The following is a 21360-nucleotide window of genomic DNA, read 5'->3' on the forward strand; positions in this document are numbered from 1 at the left end:
AGGGAGGCAGATTGATTTCACAGTTACTGGAATCTCTAACTACATCAGTCACATTTTCTTTCAGCAAATGTTCCAGCATAAGACTGTGGCTGAATCACATGGTTCATGGAAAGTTCAACTCCCCTTATTCCTCTTCTCAGAAACCATCAGCTTGGGACTATTGCTGTGTTTCATGTCATTGCCCCCCAACTCCCTCACCTGCCTCTCTTCTCCCCGCTTTTGGATGGATGGCCAAAAAACCCCTTGGGATGCTCCCTGGGAAGCACTAATGGGGAAGAGGGTCTGTCTGCTTTTCTCTACAATCCCTGCAGCAGCCTTTTTTACCCTGTTCAGAAGAGCATCCTGGGTCTGACAACATCCCACACTCTCTCTGAGAGGCAAGTGAGCAAGATCAGGAATGAGTACCATGTGAGTGTAGGTGTGATGGGGATACATCAGATGATGTACAGAGATAGAGAGATGCACTTTTCTCAGCTCATGGTTTGGTTCATCCAGCCCAGCACTTGAGTGATCCTGGTGTATACTCCATAGTGATTTGCACGTGCACATCCCATTCCCCAGCTGACCAGACCAGCCAGAAACCATCTGCCACTGTGTTCTTTGCAGGCCAGTGGACCTCCAGAATCACCCTAGAAAAAATAAAAGTAAAATAAAGTAATGGTGGTCCACCAGCTTCTGTTGCTTTGAGCCTCTGTATACAGACTCCTGGATCCCCTCAGCTCATGCCTGGGACATCTGCAACATTCCTTGTACCTTAGGCAGATGTCAAAAACAGTCTCCAGTGCAAACATCTGACTCAGTTATTTCTTCATCATGCAAATTCCTCCCCCTCAGCCAGGTCCCAAAAAGCTGATTACTCTACTGATTCCTCCTGGTCCATATGGCATTTTCAAATATGTGGCAAGCAAGGAAGCTTGCTGGAATTTAATAATTCCAATGGTTCCCATGAGGGATGGCAGAGAGGAATTCCTTGAGATTGATAGCAGTGGAAGAAGAGACAGGTTACTGCGTATGACAGGTGCTAAAGAGGCTGAGGGTGTAAGAGACTGATGTAGTCACCTGACTTGAAAGTGGGAGGTAGAGTGGACAATGGGCTGAAATGAGAAAAGGATAATTTAACTGTATTTGGATCCTGTCTAAGGCAAGGATGCTGGGAAGAAGTGGTCATTAGAGCTGTTGGCCACTTAGAGGAAGTGTTGGGAAAGTGACCTTATATGGTCTTTCCCCCCTCATTTCAGGCTGTGGGTTGCATTTGTGAGACTTGGGATACATTCCACCTCTGGTAGTCAACCCTGATCCCACAACTCCTCTTTCACCTGGCAGGCATCCTTCTTTCCCTGGTAGTACCCAGCACACAGCATCCTGGGTGTAATCATGTAGTGATAAGCCTCGCTGCAGATGTTCTGCTGGATGAGCTGCACGTCCACCTTCTGCAGAACATTGCTGATGTGCCCTGAAAAGCAGAGCACCAAAAGAGCACAGGTGAGCTATGGTGGAACTTCCCCTACCCCATGCCTACCTCACTGCATGCTGAAACCTGCCATTGGAATTTCTGTTCTGCTCTCCACTGGCATTACAGTCTCTGACTTTCATCAGAGCACTTTTTCTGCTTGGAAGGCATAAAATTCGCCTTCATTCCTTTCCCTACAGGGATATGTTGTGGGCACTTCAGCTTTTGGGACAAGGAGTATTCTGCTCTGGGAAAACCTCTGGGTTGTCAGAGTTTTGGGTTTGTTTCTCACTGAAATAGATGTTAAGCTCTTGTGTCTAAGAGTACAAACCAGGAGTGTCCAGTTCTGTATAGTCTGCTGAATGTTTCCAATTAGGAAGCAGCTTGAACAAGTCTGTGAGTGGGTGAAGGCACTAAGCTGACCTGAAGGGCTGTTCTAGTCTTTGGATGAAGAAACACACGCTGTCCCGATACAGATAACCACACTGCCATGCCTGCCTCTCCACATGAGGTTTCAGGGCACTTGACAAGTAACTTTGGTCAACCTATTACCCAAAATCAGAAGGAGTGAAGGAGAATGGATGGAATTGGCATGAATAGAAGTCTGTTCTGCCTATGACACATCTGACTCTGTGTTTCTGCCTCAGCACTGCTGCAGTAGGCTACCAAGAGACCTTGAACCTACCACCTTCCTTCAGGGCTCCCCAGCCAGTGATCCAGCAATGAAGGCCGGGCTCAAAGATGTGAGAAGGAGCAGGCAAGCAGATGGGCTGGATTAAGGGCGAGATGATCACCGGATGATCCAGCTGGAGCAGGGCCACATCATAATCATGGCTGTCCTCCTCGTAATAAGGGTGGAGGAAGAGATGGATAACCTTGAAGGACACCTCTGTATGGCCGGTGGCATTTTGCAAGTATTTGCCCAAGTACACGGTCCAGATGGAGGGGGAGGCCAGCCTGTAGGATGCAGCAGAGGAGCATGGGACCCAAAGGGCATGCCTTGCCGGCAATGCTACACCCATCCTAGCACATGCTGACATCCCAATCGTTCTGACAGTGTGGGGACAACACGGAGCCAAAACAAAGGTGGAGCTGTGCAGCATCTTCTGCTATCATTGCCTCCTCAAAGCTGCTCTGTGAATCCCAGGATTGCCCCTTTTCCCCTGCACAAACCCCCAGATAATACTGCATGTATCCATACTCCTTTCTTCAGTTCCAAACACGGCTGAGGTGCCAGAGGAGGGGTGCAGCTGCCCCATGACATTTTCATCAGTCAGAGAAGCCTCCAGTCATGGATGACATGGAAATCAATGCTAATCTTTCTATCCAGCACCTCCCCTCTCCATTTACCTCTCATCCTGGAAGCAGTGCGCAGCTGAGACCACCCAGCGGTCAGCAATGAGTGTTCCCCCACAAATGTGGCGGCCCCGAACTTGCAGGCTGGCCTGCCATGGCCATTCCCCTTCCACAGAATTCATACCACCCACAATCCTGCTGAGAGGGGCTTGCATTCCACAGTCTGAGGAGGAGACACAGCAGGTACTTCAGGGAAGAAAGGGAACATGATAGACCGTGCCTGCCCTTCCTTTCCTCCTTAGTTGACTGAAGAGTTAGACCTCTAATTTCTTGTCTTACCTAGGCTTTATGTACTGCCCAGGACAGGTCTAGTGAGCACTCCCTCTCAGCATTCCTCACCTTCAGCTGCAGCTTGGGGATGCTTTTGGGGCAACATGCTGACTGTGCTAACTGCTGTGACTTTCAGTACCTACTGAGGCTCCAGAAAAAAAAAAAAACAAGTAGGGAAATCAAAACATAAACTCTCTCCCTGCCAGTGGCCATGCAGACATGGGTGATTTTCCTGGCTGGAGCCTTGTGCAAAGGCACATAAGCTGACAGAGTGGTCAAACAGGCAGCCTGTGGGTTGAACCTGGCCTGTGAGACATGTCTGTCTGGCCTGATGCCTCTGCCTGAAGGAGGCAGGGAGCAGCTGTCCAAAGAGCAAGTGCCTGCTCACACTCAGCACAGAGCTGGCTAGTTGTTGCTGTCCCTGCCACTGCAGGATGGAGCAGGGCCACTGGTACTGTGGGACTGAGGTGGGGAGAAGGTGGTGGAACAAGGGAGGGTGGGTGCTTATTCTGGTTGGTGGGAGAAAACGGGGCAACTTGCAGCTACGTGTCATCCTGAACCTGCCTGGCTGATGTGTGGCTGATTGTTTCCTCACCACAGTGATTCTCATCAGACAGGTCCTTGCAGTCTGCAGTGGTGTCACACAGGGGGTTGGGTTTCTTCACACAGGTCCCATCTTCACAGCGGTAGGTGAAAGGACCGCAGGGGACCCCTGCAAAAAGGAAGGAAAGCCAAAGCTGAGGGAGGGCAGCTGGTTGTAGATACAGCTGGAAGCCCTTTAAATGAGGAGAAAGGGCAGCAGAGAGCTTAGGGGAACTCCATAAGTTCCCCTTATCATTCCATGATGACAGGGAATTTCCTGAACAAACAAACAACTCACAAACATTGTGAGGAGGCTGGGCAAGTCAGCTCCCAGATGGTGCCCGTATGTCACACGTGGAAAGCACTCAACAGACAGCCTTGGTTCAAGCACATGGGTGGGCATTTGTCATCCCAGCACTGTCTCCTCCCTACCTCCACTGCAGTGTTCTTCATCACTCCCGTTGACACAGTCCAGCTTCTGGTTGCAGACCCTGCTGAACTCGATGCAAGTGCTGTCCTCATGGCACTGGAACTTTGCAGGGCACACTGCTCAGGAGGGAAGCTCATGGGAATCAGGCATGCAAGACAAGGTGTGAGGACAGGGTCATACGTCCTGCAGTCTCTACAGCCTCTTCCCCCACCTCATAGACTGTGCTTAAGACCAACTCTGGTATAGTGCAGCTGTTCAGCTTTTTCCTCACCTGCATTGTAGGTGTGCCTGCACCCTGTCTTACACTTTGCTGTTGCTGACTTAACTTTTCTTGTCTTGGCCTCCTCAGACCCGCCTCAGCACTATGTACTTGCTGTGAGGTCCAAGACTCCTCACTTACCACCACCAGTCCTGGTCTGCTTGCCTTGTTAGGGTTTTGTAGGACTGCATTCTGTCTGGTGAGGTCACTGTTCCGCCTGCCTTGATGTAACCCCAGCTCATGGGTCACTGTTTCGTAGAGACCAGCACTTCCCCTTGCTGCTGAGTCTGAACAACAAAGGATTCTGCAATATCCATGAGTTCTGGTGGACACTGGAGGATGGAGATGGGTCTAAGCTGCCTGTCCACCAAAGAGTTTGACTTCTGTTCACAGATTTTCATATCAGGAACTTGTTGTGTTTGTGTGTACCATTTTCCTACTGCAGTGACTATAATTTCTCCATTAATAGCATCTAGAAACTTCTAGATGACTAAAGGCACATGAAGGTCTGAGGCAACTTGAACTTTGATTTTAAAGACAGGGATTGTTCCATACCAACAATAATCAGAGATACACAAGTGGCAAGGGTATAAGAAAGAAAGGAAATAATAATGTTTCTCTTGTTTTTCAAATGTAAAGCAATGTTGGAAAACACTGAGAAAGCTTGGGGTTTTCTGTCAGTCTTGGTCTGTATCAGCCTGTGGAACTGAATGACATGATACCCCTGGGGCCAAGGAGATGCAGGGATTCAAGAAAGGATTAGATATTCATAAGGATTCAAATGTGTCCATGTCTACAGGAGGGAAGCATGCAAACCCTGATGTAAGACAGCTGGATGATGGGACAGAGGACATTGTCAGCAACACTACAGACAAAGCAAAACCCAACTTGGGCAGTCTTATGTGAGCTCTCACATTTCTAGCACTGAATTTTCCATAGAAAGATTCCTCCTTTCTTTGACTTTAGACTTTTCCTATACCTTCCTCTGAATCTTTCAAAATTGGCCACTCTCTCTAGTGGTTCAGGGCTCTTTACGTGTTAAAAAAACATCTGTAGGAAACAACTAATGAAAAGTTAGTGGTGGCAGCAATATGATGAGACCCAAATCACACCAGAGATGAGAGGATAGATGAATTAGGTGTCATGTCTAATCCTGAATTGTTGTTCCTATGAGAATGGGGCTCTGCAGGGGTTCTGAGATGGTAAGGGTGGAGCCTGCATCAGCACTAACTGCTTTTGGCATGAAGAACCGATTGAGGCTGACCATGGACTTTGATGCTCCCAAACTGGGGCAAAATGCATGAGTGAGGATCTGTACAGATGAAGTGTACAAATGGCCTGGGGGGAAGAGGAGAGAGAAGGGCAGCGGGTGGGCTTGGGGAAGTGAGAGCAGGGAGGGGGATGCCGAGTGGTGTTACAGCAGAGAGGGCTGTAGGCCAGGGCTGAGGCTGGTTGCAGACCCTGGGTGGGAGGAAAACAGGGCAAGGTGGGGCCAGCTTGGTAGGGGGTTTCTTTCAGGCTGCCTGGAACTCTTGGTGCTTTTAGCTACTAGGGGACTGTCCCAGGAAGGCTGTGCTGTGACAGGTGCCAGAAACATTACTGCTCTTTCCAGAGCAGGCTGAAGCCCTACAGCAGTGGGATGAGACTTCAAAAGACACAGAGGTTTAAGCTTCTGAAGTTGAGGAACAAGGCTGTGCCTTGGCCAACCAAGTCCTCTCCATCTCTCCCTGCCTTCAGAGGAGTGAGGGCCTATGTCTTGCTGAGACCAGGGACCAGTGGGGAGAAGAAATCACTCACCACAGTTTCTCTCATCCAGCCCATTGGGGCAATCTTTGATCCCGTCACAGGCTGGGACACACAAACCGTTCACCAAACACAGAAACTCCCCAGGACAGGCTGTGAAACCAAAAGAGAGTAATTAGTCCCAAATGACTGGAAACCTCCGGGCAGCAGAGCACCATGGCTTGAAAAGGTGGAACTGCACACTCTCCTGACCACATGAGCTCTGCTGCAGTGTGCTGGCAGCACCCACTGCACCCCCCAAAATCTGCTATGTCTTCTGCTCTTAACACAGGTATATGGAGCCAGGCTATGCACCGGGGAAAGAGGCTTTCCCTGCATTGTACCAAGGGGCATTATCCAGGACAACACCTATCTGGCACTCCATACATCGGGATCACTGCTGTTTCATGTTTCCTGAACACCATGGGAAAGCTGAAACAGGCTCTTTGGAGTTGTTGCCAAAACTTACGTAGGACCTTGAAGGGGTTTTTGTTAGACACGTTGACAAGTGCACATATTCAGGGACTGGCGTGCATTACTGGAACCCTTTAGGAGGGAGACAGTGAAACCTTGGAAAGACAGACTGTGGGCGGCATTTGCATATGTGTGTATTTGTGTGCAGTTTTATTTATCTCTTGTTTGCACGGATTCCAAGGTGAGCAGGAAACAGCTCTCTCTAAGAGATCTTGTAATCAAAACAAGTGTTGCATCAAGCCAAGGTGCTTTCTCATTGAATTCCCAAGGCCAGTTTGTGATGCTGCCATGAGGGTAAGGTTTTAGGCAATTTTATGCCCTTGGGTTTTGTTGCATGGAGGCTCTGGCCACAAGAGGCAGGGCCAGATGTGCAGGAGCAGCTTTGCACATAATTGCCTCCTCTTTTAGGGGCATCACTGGTGCATCACTGATTTGCGAGAATCTTCCTGAAGGGTGAATGGCAGCTAGGGCTCCCAGGCCATGCCTTGTGTTTCTCCCAGCACAAGCCAAGTGCAGAGGGGCTGCTGGTCCCCCCACTAAGGAGCAGGGAAGAACTTGAGCTTACGGTCAGATTGCTTGTACAGGCTGTAAGCTGCCTGTACACCAGGACCGGTTAAGGAGATCTGCGAGGTGAAGGTGATGGTGATGTCAGCAGAAGATGTGACTGGGATCCTCTCAGCGTAGGCTTGTAGGGTCCGCAGGCCACACAACCTGAGGGGCAAACACAGGTGAGGTGGATTGGACAGGGAGGCAGGAGACAGGGCAAGGGGGCTCAGTGGGGCTGGGGTGGGAAAGGGGTCACACAAATGGGGTGCTGCAGGCAAATCAGGAATACAAAATGCCTTCAGTATGCATGAGATACAGAGTCCAGAGGGACCCTCCTATCTTTGGACATTTCCCACTTTCTGGCCAGCACTGAGATCAGGCCGTGCAATGCAGTTCAGTTCTTACAGTGAAAGAAGATTCTCCTTCATCATCTTCCCGAAGAAGCCATGTTGTAGAAATTGTGGCACTGACAGTTTAAGAGAGGAAGGCAGGGAGAGAAAAAGTGGAAATCCAAAGCCAGGGTAACATAATGTCTGGATCAGATCCTTCGTAGGAAGACAAGTTACCTCTACAGGAATCATGGAGAAGGCACTAATGAGGTGGGTTGGGGGAGGTTTTGGAGGGAAACAGGCAATTTTGCACTAAGTGAGAGGAAAAGCAAAAGCTGTAGGTCCAACTATCTCAGAGCCTGTTCTGAGGAGATGGGAGTACAACAGGTCTCCATCCTTCACACTGAGGCAGTGGTGAGAAGTAGCCCCAGCAACATACAGGTGCTAATTCTGGGAAGTCCTGCTGGGAAAGTGGCTGCAGTCAAAGCAGGAGGATATGGAGCTAAGGGGAAGATCTGTACGGAGGTGGATTCAAGGCAATGGCACACAGAGATAATATTGCAGAGGTGGTGACAGGCAGATTTGCAAACACTGGAGACGTGGGAGGACACCAAGGTTACACACACAGGAGAAAACTAAGAAGCCTGATGCAAACAGCAAGAGAGAGAAAGCAGGTTGGTAGCTCAAAGCAAATCTGTGAGAAATGTGTTCACTGGGGAGAAAGAGAACAAGATGAGCAGAAAAGCAGGAGACACCAGCACAAAGAGTGGCCACAGAGTATGGCTCTTCTTCCTCACATATGGTGGCTGAAGTGAGCAGAGGCCTGCAGAGGTTTAATCCCAGTTTTATCCCAGGTGGGAAGTGAGAGACAGAAACCAGGACCCCACCACACACCTTCTGTTCTGAATTATCCATTGGCCTTGGGTACAGGGCAGGTCGTGCTTCTGTCTGCTGAGTGCGTAGGCATCGAACCAGAGGGTGACCCCATAGTCGAGGGATGGGACCTGCAGACAAGGGGATGCGGAGTAGAGGGCAGATGGCTCCTAGGAGTGTTACAGCACACTCTATAGATCAGAAATGAGCAGAGCAAATGTGAAGGCCAGACATGTTCGGCCACATTGCAGGTCAGAAAGAAGCACCCTCTAAACTGGAGCCATGCCACAGCCCTGTGTGGCTCTGCTGCTGGTGTCAAAGCCTGGCAGTTCTTATCAATTCCTATAAATCTGGTTCTGTTTTGAAGAACTCCTCTGGAGATCAGATTTCAGATTCCTCCTCAGCTACGGCATCTCTGTGCTGGTATGCAATATTAGAGTTCTTCCCCCTCAGAAACACACCTGATGTGGAGGCTGGGCAGGCTGTCACCCTTGCATCTCATGGTGATCTGACTGAGAGCCCTGGCTGTACCCCCTGCAATGTGCGGAGTGCTGCCTGCATTTTGGGGACAGGGTGAATGCTCTTGTGGGAGCTGGCTCTTACCATCATGTGCCAGGTGCACTGCGTGTTGGGCGAGTAGTAGCTGGGGTAGTGTGGCGTGCTGATCTTCCCCTGCAGCTCCAGGCTCTCCCGCAGAGTTATGTTCACCTCACAAGCTGTAAATACAGATGTTCAAAGCCCTGCTCTCTGTCAGCTCAGCCTCAGCCCGGGGAGGCCATGTAACCTGCCTTTTACTGGCCACCCTTGCAATTCAGAATGAATTCTGCCCCTAACAGGGATGCAGGATCTCTAGGAGCTGTGATGCTGTAGGAGAAAACCCGTCTTCTCCCTGTAACTATAGCCACTCTCCTCCAGCCTTCCTCACCTTCGAGGGGCACTGCCTGGGCTGAGAGGATGAAGGGGTCATAGTAGCTGTACATGGCTTTCTTCCACACAATGGACATGACAGGGCCAGATGAAAGGATTTCCACAATGGGCTCCTGCCGGCTGCAGCCATAGATCCTCAGGGGAAAGAGATGAAAGTATAGGAGTGAGGCAAGCAACAAACAAATGAAAGAGGAGAATGAGAAAGACAATGGATATCTGTGTGATGCACACACAGCAGTTGTAAGGCACTAACTGAACCAAACAAAGGGCCAAGAGCGACAGCTCCTGCAGCACAGTAGTGCGAGATATCCCACATCAGTGACTTCAGCTGATGCAGGCAGGTTGTACATCAAGGAGAACCTCCTCTGGTGTCATCTGACACCTTCCCCTGCTGTGGCGTGTTGTGCCATCCTGCCTGTCTTCCCCACCGTGTCCTCCCTGCTCAGGAGCTACCTACGAGGTGATGAGGTGTTTCTCCAGGGGCCCGGCTGCGTCGTACATTGCCAGGCGGTCCCTGCAGTCAGGCAGAGTCCACTCCAGGCGTAGCTTGATCATGTAGCCCTTGAGGCCATGGAGGTGCCAAAGACAACTGGAGGCCAGGTAGTCAGGGCCCTCCAGCCTAAGGATGTCATCGTCCTGGACATAGCTGTACCTGTAGCAACCTGAAATAGACGTGGTTGTAAGAGAAATTAAGATATGGGATTGTCACTTGGTACATCAGTGTAAGCCCTTTTTTAGGGTAAGGTTGACTCATCCCAGTGATCTCGGTTTACTTTTACGTACGTTGTGGTGGCACTGATCCTTTTGTACCATTGCCCCAGTTTCTCTAAGAACTGTCCCCTCTTACTTGGTTAACCTAATACTACCTCAGGCTTTAAATATCAGCACAGCACAGTTATCTTCCACTGGCTTTATTTACTTTTTCACCTCTTTCTCCTCTCAGCCCCATACTCTTCCTGGCTTTAGATCTCCCTCATCTGAATTCCAGGTTTCAGAAGACTTTCACACCAGGATTTTTGAGTAAATATCACTTTAAAGATGAGCTTCTAATAGCACATCTAATGCAAGCTGCCAGACAGAGAACTTACAACACTGCCTGAAATCAGTAAAAGCATCTTCAAACATTGCCAAGACAACGGACTCCTAAATGAGCCACATCCACTGCAGAGCCATGCAGGAAACCCCCACCCCACTCAGCAGCATTGCATCTGCACTGGTACCAGTACACCCAGCTATTTCACAGTTCTCATTAGGACCAGGACAAGTCTAATGTGGCTGCATTGCCCCTGGCAGCTGACATCTCTGCCTAGAGCCATCCAGTACATAGTTGTCATGTAGTTTGGATCTGACCAAGCAGCAGCACTGGTGCTCCCTTGCTCCTACTCTCCCCTTCCCAGGATTTACAGCTCCAGGAGGCCAACAAATTTTCTGTCCCCTGTGAAAATTCCTCCCATAAAGTCATGAACTCAAAAGGAAAGGAGAAGGTAGCCTACCCAGAGTGGATTTCAGCACTACTATGTCTTTCACACTGGATTCTGTTAGAAAGAAAATATATATAAAAGAAGATAAACAAAAATATAAACTGGATAAAAAAAGATAATCTGATAACCTAGCACGGTAGGTGAGGACTCCTTTCCTTCCTTATTGACTTAGTTTAAATTTGTAAATATTTGTAAAAAAATGTGTAGTTTAAAATAGTAAATTTGGGAGAAAACTTTTGAATGGACTCCAGGACACTTATGTAACTAGCTCAAAACATCAGCGTGGGGCATCCTTCAGGTACCTCTCTGTCTGCTCTCAGGGACCTGTTTCAGTCATGCCTTCCCCAACCCATCTCTCTGGGATATTTGTCTGCCCCTGACCCAAATCCAACAGTCCTAATTCTTGCTTTCCAGCCCATCAGGGACTTCTCTGCCTTTTTTCCTTGCCCATTTTGGTCTGCTGTTCTGGGACCTCTTCCCCTTCCCAGGAGGGCTGGGCATTGCTTCAGGCAGTCATCTCCCTCCTCTGCCAGCCTCATCTCAGGGCACAACCCCACTTCCCAGAGCCTTCGTCATCTGCTGTCCCACCACAAAAAATGTCCAATCAAAAATATGGGAGTCACTGAGGGTGGAGAAGGGGTTGTCTCTTGATGACCACTCTGTGATGAGCTACTCAACGTCCTTACAGAGTCCACCTTTAGAGGAGGGAGCTGCAGAGAAAGCAACCAGCAGGGGCTACAGATTTGTGCAAAACAGTCACAGGGTGGATAACACTTTAAGAGAGCTGGGCTTTTCTCCAGCCTCCCAGCTGAATCAGAACCAGCCAGAGATCAGGTGCTACTGGGAATAATTGCCAAAATAAAAGGCACTGTGAGGTCAGCTGGGAGTGAGGGTTGTTGTTGGGGGCTTGCCTAGGTCAGGGCTTTGGTCTTCTGTAGCTTCTAAGCAAATCTGTGGGGACAGATGAGTGGTTTTGTCATAGCAAACACAGTTGTTGTGGAAAATAGTATCCTGCAGGCATGAGGCAGGCTCCTAGGCACGCTCATGTGCTATAGAGAGTAGTCTGTACAGAGCTGGTAGTAAGTACTCTTTTATCTGAAGGTAATAAAACAGAGTTCCTGTAGGGAACAGGAAGTCCTGAAAGATTTTTGGGGAAGGGGGAAGCCAGTGTACTGGGGTGAGTGTGGCTGTTAGTACAAATAAAGCACTGGAGATGTTGGAGAGGTTCCTGCACTAGGCAATGGCTTGCAGCTCTGTGTCTCAAGGCAGAGTGAAATTTAGAGCTGAGCAGGCCAGCAAGAGTCTGTGAGGAAGCAATGAAGTGCTAATAACCTGCTATTAGCTGGCTGTTTTTCCACTCTGTACGGGGCAAATGAAACCAGAGGTTAAGTCACTGGCTGGCGGTCACCCTGGCTCAGCAGTATAAGTAATTTCTGGCTTTTGTCTCAGTTATCAGACTGTACTTCTGACTGGAGAGGAAAAGACCTAGGGAAAGCAGAAGGATCTGGATAAACTACAACTGGTGTTTTAAGCCCAAAATAGAAAGAAGTGTGGTCTGCTGAAATGAATAGAACAGTGAAACAGATGCAAAGCAAATAAGAGGGAACTGGGAACAGCTAAAATTATGGCACCATCATTTTTATTTGTTTATGAGTTGCATTATGAAGTGAACAAATAAAAGGAAAATGCTAGATGGGCGGACTTGGAAGGATTTAGCACATTTCCTTGTGATATCTTTCTTAACAAAGTTCATTTAAATTGGCTGAGCGTAGGGTCTGGCATGCTGGAAGCAAATCATAAGTAAAAGTAAGGAACTAATGGTAACTGTGGGAGGAGATGTCTTGATGAGATGCTAATACAGCTTCTGACTAAGACCTTACAATTATGGTCTGGATGAGGGAGTGAAAATAATTTAGAGGAAATTGAATTTTCTTTACAGGCATCAAAAAATGACCCACAAAACAACTGGGATGTGGGGGTAAAAGTTAAAGAAAGTATGGGTAGGATATAATTAAAGAAGTTTCATCTTAGAATAATGCAAGATAGCATGCCTAAGGAAAAAGAAAAAGCAAACAACTTGGAGATGTAACATCTCATGGGAAAAAGAAACTTGGAAATAGGAGTCCCAAGAGGAGAGAAGAAACAGAGTGTATTTTAACACCTGTGAGATTTGGGACTCTGTAAGGGGGATCAGACTAGGCTGACAAGTTAAGCCTCATTACAAGGATTGAACATAAATTCCACTGGACCTGTATGCACTGACTATATATATGTCCCTAGTCCCTTACCTAACACCTACTTTAGAGCAGTTTTGTATGGGTGGCTTTTTAAACAGGCTGTGACCTTCACTGTGAGCAACAATAAATAATCCTTAAAATCATGTCAGGAACTGAAGTGACAATGATGCTTTGTCTCAGAGGAAGACTTAGTGGTGACTCAGATATGTTGCTTTTTTTCTCTCTATCAAATAGTCTGGAATAATCTCCCAAAGGAAAGTAGGAAACCTAAGTGCTTGGTATTTTCAAGCTGAGCTGATCTAAGTCATGTCTAAGATCTTGCTCTACAGAAGCCAAAGCAGATGGGTGAAAAAAGAATCACTTATCTGATTGTGGTCAGGTATATCTCCAATAATTTTAATCCTTCAAAGGAAGGATTTTTAAATTTTTTTTTAAATCAAACTTCAGTTCTTCTCTATCAGGGAAAAAATCTGTATAATTGTATCTCCTGATCCTTACTATTTTCCTCATCCTCTTCAGGTTTCCTCTGTCTCCTTCAATAGACTCCTGGCCTTTTTTTCTAACCTTCTACATCATGGAGCATTTCTGACTACTTGGGCCACAGCTGAGCAGCTGGTACTTACCCAGGAGAACCAGAGAGTCGGGGTTGATCCTGTACTCTGTCTGGTAGGACAGGCTGCCTGAGCTGTTGAAGCTGGTGGAGAGCTCTTGGTGGAGCACTGTGTTTACCCTCTCAGCAGTTGCCTCCTTCTGCTGACTCTCAGGGATTTGCAGGGTGAACCAGAAGAAGAAGGTCAGAGCTCCCTCCCTAACAGAGAAATAGCATGTAAAATATTCTTGCTCTTCATCTCCAGAATTGCTGGAGAGACAAACCTTGGAGAATTACCCTCCCCACTATTTTTCCACGAATCAGACATATCGGTGTAGATTTTCCAGCTCTGCTGCTGTGACCCAGAGGAACCTCTCTGAGTGAGGCAGGAGAGTTGCAATAGCCATGGTGTGAGTCAGTGCTCCGTGCTTTGTGGGAAGAAGCCTTTCCATGCCATCTGCTCTAGTGATGACCATATGAGCTCAAATTAATGTGATAATTAATCAAGACTAGTCTAATGAGTAGTCTCATTTCAAGTAGAAATGACCTTTGGGTACTACTGACCAGGGGTTGAAAAGAGAAGCCCAGTCTCATCTCCCAGTGGTGACAAGTGGATGATTTATGACCAGGTACCTTACCACAACCCATTAAAGCTGCAGGAGGCTGTGCCTGGGAAAGTTCTGTTCAACCATCTGCTAGAGAAAACTGGCTGGGAGAGGGCAAGGAGATGCTGAAATATATCATTGTTCAGTAAAAGGCTAGAGGAAGATGTGCAAGAGAAACATTTCTTTCCCCCATTGAAAATGGAGTTACATCCAAGTTGGAATGTTCCTTAGATGAAGGACAAATTTGGGGTGTGGTTTTCCATAGGAAAAAAAATCAGAAGCAAATGACCATCAGTATGGAAATTATTTCTGCTATCCTGTTCTACTGTTAAGACCTGCAAAGCTGTAGTCCCACATCTGTCCCATTCCACTGTTATCCTGTTCCCAGGTGGTCCAGGCTTCTTGGCGGGAATAATTTTTCCATGGTGCATTCTGGCCTCTCCCTTCTGGTGCCTAGAGTCAGGCCATAAAATTGCTTTCTTGAATTAGAAAAATTTATTTCCAGCTGCTTAGTTTCTACTGACAATGCCAAGACAATTTTTTTTTATCTCTTCCCAATGATTTTTTTTTTTTTTTACTCTCTTGAACTTTTGCCCCTCTGAAAAATTTCTCAGTTTTGGCTTTTCATCATGACCTGGGATCAACAGAAACATCAAAATATCCCCAGCTCTGTTATGCTGGAACCATTCTGAATCTGGACTGTCCAGCCTAGTCTGGAGGTCATGGCAGGGACTGCAGAAGTTTGTCATGGGCAGATTTCAGTGAAACCAGAGTACAATTTACTGGAAACTTTACACAGGAGCAAGCAAATATGCTGCAGGTGCTACTCACCCAAAGGCATACACCGTGCTCGAGTTGTAGTACCGACCCAGCTCTGTGGCACGAATCAGTTCCTTCAGCTGCAACGAGAACATTGTCTGATGATTACAGTGCAATGTTGTGGTGGCTGATCTGATCTTTCATCCCTCTTGCTGCGCAGGGCCACCAAGCCTGCCCTTGCATGGGGGTGTCTGACCCCTTCCTCATTCTACTCCCTGAGCAGCCTCAGGGCTGGCTCTGTTCATGGAACTGCCCTCACCATGTTCTGGAGCTTAGCTGACTCCACCCAGAAGGCTCTGGACTCCACCTGCCCAAGGTCCGGGGAGTACTGGCGGTTGAGGACCTGGAGGCTGCCACAGTAAAACTGCAGGATGGATGGCTCCAGGTGCCATGGTCTGTAGTCTGCCAAGAGAAGACACTTAGCAACCTGTAGGAAAGAGGGGGTTACCCCTGTGTATGAATGTCTAAAGACCACCCAGAGTCACTAATGTGCTTTGGGCTGGGCATTGCTTTGTCTACCCACCTCCTGCTGGGGGGGAAAACATGTGAATTTTTACCTAGGAAATACCAGGTTGCTGCAGCAGCTCCAGCCAGCACAAGAAAGGCTATCCCAAGGGGCACATAGCGGAGACAGCGGCGTGAGTTAGTCTCTGATTTGTCATTTGAGAGGGAGCTGGAGTCTTCCTCCTGTTCCTCGGCCTCCATCAGGCTCCTATGGTGACACAGCATGCCAGGGTCAAGTTGGTTTTTCTGTTTCCCTTTACACCTTCTCTGAAGGTGTTATACCAAATCTGTCTTCCTCTCTCCCAAGATCTATGGCCCCAAGAGATTGCTGTGCAAATCATCAAAGGGTTTGCTCAAAGCAAATGTGGATAAAACTGCTAAATTAGTGGGAGACAGGCTTCTAGGACACTGTTTTGTCTACATCTCCTGGAAATCCCTTGGTTTTCAAAGGCATTCCCTGGGTTTGCTTCTGTCAAAACTGCAAATTAGTACAAAAATTGATTTCTCTGAATACAAAAGTGTTGTCCTCCCAGGCTGGGAATTGTTTTAAAGCTGGTATTTTATTGATCTAGATCAATGCAGAAGAAAATCAGTGACCTGAAATGTGAGCAGAAGTTGCACAAAGCAGCCACTGCCTGGGAACCTGAAGTTACACTTTGCCTGCTGTGCCATTTTTATCTTGATCCCTAAAAGTAAGCAAACATTGCCATTCCCACCAGGCCGTGTGTTCCCAGGCAAAGCCAATGCTGGCACTGTCTCGATAGCTGAGCTAATGAGAAGAGAGCACCTGAGTAGTGTTCAGCCCTTCACCACCACCTGCCTGTGCCAGGAGACACGTTCTGTCTTCCTTTGCCCCTTGTCTTCCCCAAAGCTGCTTCTTTTGCTTTTCCTGACTGCTTCCCTTCTGTCAGCCCCACGCTCTGAGGGTAAGAAATACCGTCACTCAAGAGAGCCACATTAACGCTGGTTTGTCACCAACTTTCCTCCTCCTTTCCTCTGCCACCATGGTAGTGCATGCCTGTCCTGAAAGTTTTTCTGTGTTTCTGCAGTTGGAGAGCAAAGGCATGTGAATGCATCTGCACAGGAAAACACGGAGGTCTTGTGGAACGCTTGTGGTCCTGTCTGTGTGTCCATGAGTCATCTTTGTTCCCAGTGGTGCATGTGAACATGGGGAGAGGAGTGCATGGGAGGGACTTGCTACAGCTGAGGGAAGAGGTGGCTGGCTTCATGCACATTTTAGCCCGTGTGGATGCCACTGAGCATCACTTGATAAGGGTGAGTGGGCTTTTCAGCCTGCTCCCCCCAGCTATGGAGCCCCAAGCCCTCCAGGCTGCCTTGCAACGTTACATTTGCAGAACGTAAGCACCAGGTAACTCACTCCAGAACATTAAAGCCAGCCTGGTGAACACCCACACTCGGACAAGCAGTCACACATCCACTTGCTCTAACACACCTTTGCAGAGAGGCAGGCAGTACAAACAGGCCCAGCACAGGCTGCCCTCCCTTGCTCCTTTTGGGGCACCTTTCTCAGCAACCCCTGGGAAGGATCTCCTCCCCAGGGAGCCAAGTTGGGTAGCCCAGGAGAGCAAGGGAACTTCTCTGCTACCATAGCATCCCTTCAGAAGCAGCAGGCATAAGCACACAGCCACAGATGGATGGGCAGGGGAGAGAGGGCAGGAAACAGCAGAAGAGCCTCTTTGTTAGTAGATTTGATGGCAGGCACTGGGGTTTCCCCCAGAGCTTGCAGACCTACCTCTAAAGCCTGCTGCTGCCTGTGAGACCTGGCCCACACCCCAACTCACACCTGCAGGGAGTGGGGCAGGAAGCAGGACATCTATTTACCCAGCTCAAGGTCTCCTCAGTGATCAATATCCTGGTGCCATGTCCCTTCAGCTTGGCCTTTGTCCTGCACCATCCTGCTGCAGTGGGTCAGCGCACCCTGCACAATGGCTTTTTTTCTTTTCTGAAATGGAGGGTTTGGAGGCTTAAAGCAGGAGAAGATCTGCAGGCTGAGCAGGGGAAGTCCAGAGAAAAGTCAAGGTAGGAGCACCTCTAGCTGTGCAGAGAAGAGCAGTCCAGGAGACTGGTGCAGATCGCTTACGCTGTTCTCCTGGGGGACAGGGAGTTGCTGAGCAACTGCTGTATTTCTTAGCCACCCCTTGGTCCCATTGGTGTGTGCTCCCCAGCACAGGGATGGAGCAGATGCTGGCTGGCAGGGGTAGATGGCTGGAAGGAGGGAAGACAGCAGTAGAGAGCCCGTCTGGTTACCAGAGCGTTCATGCAGATGAAAGCAAAGCACAGTGCCACTCAGCGTCAACCTCAGAGACCCCCTCTTGCCTTCTTGCGCTTCTCGCTGCCCAGTCTCCTGACACTGGGCTCTCCACACTCTGCTGCACCGCCACTCACACCTCCCTGCAGCATCTGCTTTTCTTCCAGCCCCTGGTGCTCCTCTGCTACTTCTCCCACACGACCTTCTGCTAACAGTCCTGCGCGTCTGTATGTGCCCCTTTGTTTTTCACAGAAAGCAGAGACAGCTAGAGCAGAGTAAACAGAGTTATTCTGTCAATAAATGGGTGACTCCTGACCCAGGGCTGAGCTCCAGCCAGTGACATCCACCTGGGGTTGAGCTCATTTGGGCCAGGGCTCACTTGGGCTCATTTTGGCAGCTGGGCAGGGATAGATATTTTTCATCTCTGCCACTAGACCAGGTTTAGTCTGGGACTGCATGAAGACCAAAGCCATTGCTGTAGTTGCCTCATGGTGGATTCTAGTAGATAAACATTAAATGTAGATAGAAATCTGTAGTGTTTTACTGGGAATGCTTTCAGAACTGCTCAAGAGATTTGAGACCTGATTTCACTTTTAAAAGTTACTTTGAACCAGAATTTCCACAGATAATGAGGGAGAAGCTGCATCTTTAGGCTCATATGTAGCTTTCCTGAGTTTACAGTATGAGGGGCTTGCCACAGTGGGTCAGAACCCATCTAAAGGTACTTCTCAGTGACAAAGACATTACTTTTTTTATTTAAATTTTCCTGAAAAGAAGAATTTTCATTCTCTGGTGTTTTCAGCAGAACAAAAAATGCAGAAGCTCGATCTGATCTATCTAAGCAAGCATACCACATCTATCACCACAGGCTTTTGAATAAACCAAGGACCCAAACCCTTGATCAGATCTGACTTCAGAGGAATATTTTACTGCAAGTACCCTTGCTTTCTGTTTCTCCACCGTAAAAAAAAAAAAGAGGAAGAGATGTGGGAGGAGGCTGAGAGTGATATCTATTTATGAACAAGGTATCTTGGAAAGGAGATGAGAGATGTGACAGCTATCTTTGCTGTCTCTAGGCTTAAGATAAAGAGAGGACTCGTGCCTGTGGCTGTTAGCTTGATATTTTCCACACCAATATTTTCCACATAGTGCTGTTTTTCAGCTTTGGTTTGCCGCTGGTACTGACGGACACGGTCGTAGCGTGTTTCTGTGGGTTTGCGAACCACACGCCGTGTTCTCATGGGCTTGAGAGCGGACTGACTGCTCCCCATGTGACATTTCCAAAGGGCTGTTGGGAACCCAGCAGCGAAAGGTCCCCAAATCACTGAGAGTGTTATGACTCTGGCATTCACAACCTGTGTTACTCAGATACAGGACCACATGATCTCGTCTTCCTGGAAGAAAGGTCCGGTTATCGCCAGATCTGACGCTGAGCACTTCCTGCCGCAGTGTGTCACAAATTCACACCCAGCATGGCTGCGAAAGCAGTGCTAACAGCTTGCCAGCTCCAAAGCTGTCAACATTTTCACAAAAAGGGAGGGGTGGAAAAATACTGAGCCAGCAGGACAGTCCTCAGGATCTTGCACCAGGATCACCTCTAACTCTGCTTTCTTTTTTATGTGTTGGAGTCCCTTGGGGCAGGGAGTAGGAAGGAGAGCTAAAGGTATATTAGTTGGAGCAAAACTTTACCTAGTTCCCTATTTAGAAAAGCTGTTAATCATTTCTCCTCACCCCAAAGGACAGAAAAACACTGTATATTACTTAGTATTTTGTTTATTTACAAAGAAGCAAACCTGTTTTTTATTTTTGTATTCAGCAGCAAGATGTACCCAGTAAGAGTACAGATACATAGTTTAGTCATGCAGAGAGAAAATTAGAGAGGAGAAAGCCCAGCTAGAACTCAATCCAGCCACCACCATCAAAATTAACAAAAATATTAATAACAAAAAAGAGGATCAAGGAGAATCTCCATCCTTTATTTGACTTGGCAGGGGAATATTGGCAACAAGAATGAGGCTGAGCTACTTAATGCCTTCTTTGCCTCAGTCTCTGACAGAAAGACCAGATGTCCCCAGGGTACCCAGACCCCTGAGCTGTAAGACAAAGACAGGGAGCAGAATAAACCCCCCATAATCCAGGAGGAAGTAGTTAATGACCAGCTGTGTCATTTGGACACTCCCAAGTCTGTGGGGCTGGATGGGATCCACCCAAGAACACTGATAAAACTGGAGGAAGAGCTTGCCAAGCTACTCTCCATCATTTACCAGCAGTCCTGGCTAGCCAGGGAGGTCCCAGGTGACTGGAGGTTAGCCAGTGTTATAAATCCGTATTGTGATATTGGCTTTCGCAAGTATTAGGATGAATATTATATGTTAAATACTTTTTGGCTATGTATGTACTTTTTCTCTTGCTAACAAGTTTTAAGCTTAAAGGAATTTCGTGGTACAAAGCATGGAAACCCCAGAGGGCAAAGACAGTGAGGCCCAAGCTGTTATCAGCGGAAGGACAACGGAGACCAGGCTGTTATCAGCAGCCAGGACCAGGCTGTTAGCAGCAGAAGGATGTGAAGCCCAGCTGTCACCAGGGCAGGACAGGGGGCTCAGACTGTTATCAGCACTGACCACTTGCAAAGAAAGGAAATAAAATTCAAATAAAATGATGATCAGCAAAAATAAAAACCATACAGAGCATTCTCTGAAGAGGCGGGTTCAGGGCATAACCGTGCAAAATGCTTCTTAGAAAAGTTTGAATATGCATTAAACCCTCACAGCAGGAGGGGATAAAAAGAATGTTCCAAAGATATCAGGTGTGTTCCTGGCTACGTGCCAGGGGCACCCAGTCATTTTAACCCTTTGCTTTATTTCCTTTTTCTCCTAATTGTCTTTTTGTTTATATTAATTTTTTTTATAATTTATTAAGAAAAGGGAATCTCGCTTTTCACACCAGTGTAACACCCATCTCCAAAAAGGGCTGGAAGGAATATCTGGGGAACTACAGCCCTGTCAGCCTGACCATGGTGCCACAAAAGGTCATGGCACAAGTCACCTTGAGTGCCATCACATGGCAGGTGCAGAGCAACAAAGGGATCAAGCCCAGCCAGCATGGGTTTAGGAAAGGTTGGTTCTGCTTGACCAGCCTGATCTCCTTCTATGAGAGGGTGACCACTTAGTGGATGAGGGAAAGGATGTGGATGTTGCCTACTTAATCTTTAGTAAAACCTTTAACACTATCTACTACAGCATTGTCCTGGAGAAACCGGCAGCCCATGGCGTGGATGTGTGTTCTCTTTGCCAGGTAAAACACTGCCTGGATGGCCAAGCCCAAAGAGTTGCAGTGGTTTGAGCTAAATCCAGTTGGCAGCCTGTCACCAGTGGTGTGTCACAAGGCCAGGTCTGTTTAATATCTGTTGATAATCTAGATGAGGGGATGAAGGGCTCCCCTTTAGTCAGTTTGCAGATGACACCAAGCTGGGCAGAAGTGTCAGTCTGCTGCAGGGTAGGAAGGCTCTGCAGAGGAGTCTGGACAGGTTGGATTGATGACCCAAGGCCAGTGGTAAGATGTTCAACAAGGTGCTTGGT

The 21360-nt window shown here is 48.0% G+C and overlaps 1 protein-coding gene across 5 annotated transcripts; it reads right to left on the reverse strand.

Moving 5' to 3' along the window:
• Positions 1-63: 63 nt before the first annotated feature.
• Positions 64-17956, reverse strand: LOC131592072 (transmembrane protease serine 6-like). 5 transcript variants are annotated; one of them, XM_058863340.1, is made up of 18 exons: positions 17851-17956; positions 15567-15721; positions 15269-15411; positions 15022-15089; positions 13620-13804; positions 10772-10813; positions 9736-9940; positions 9277-9413; positions 8955-9067; positions 8373-8482; positions 7169-7314; positions 6145-6243; positions 4091-4204; positions 3672-3788; positions 2801-2969; positions 2136-2407; positions 1317-1453; positions 64-629 (listed from the first exon to the last, which is right to left on the reverse strand). In XM_058863340.1, exons 2-18 carry the CDS (start codon positions 15712-15714, stop codon positions 471-473), a joined length of 2364 nt encoding a protein of 787 aa, XP_058719323.1. In that variant the 5' UTR covers positions 15715-15721; positions 17851-17956; the 3' UTR covers positions 64-470. The 5 variants fall into 5 exon arrangements, with proteins under 5 accessions (XP_058719323.1, XP_058719325.1, XP_058719324.1 ...); XM_058863342.1 differs by having other exon boundaries at positions 17920-17942; XM_058863341.1 differs by having other exon boundaries at positions 17832-17933.
• Positions 17957-21360: the final 3404 nt, after the last annotated feature.

Source organism: Poecile atricapillus, chromosome W (genome assembly GCF_030490865.1).
Source record: "Poecile atricapillus isolate bPoeAtr1 chromosome W, bPoeAtr1.hap1, whole genome shotgun sequence".
In the NCBI taxonomy this organism is placed as follows: Eukaryota; Metazoa; Chordata; class Aves; order Passeriformes; family Paridae; genus Poecile; species Poecile atricapillus.

What these genes read in the sequence shown, in the direction of transcription:
- LOC131592072 (XM_058863340.1), bottom strand. Translation starts at nt 15,714, where the DNA reads ATGGAGGCCGAGGAACAGGAGGAAGACTCCAGCTCCCTCTCAAATGAC. An exon ending in AGTGCTGAAATCCACTCTGG is followed by an intron (nt 9,941 to 10,771) that starts GTAGGCTACCTT and finishes CGTCTATTTCAG; the next exon opens with GTTGCTACAGGTACAGCTAT. An exon ending in GAGAAACACCTCATCACCTC is followed by an intron (nt 9,414 to 9,735) that starts GTAGGTAGCTCC and finishes CTTTCCCCTGAG; the next exon opens with GATCTATGGCTGCAGCCGGC.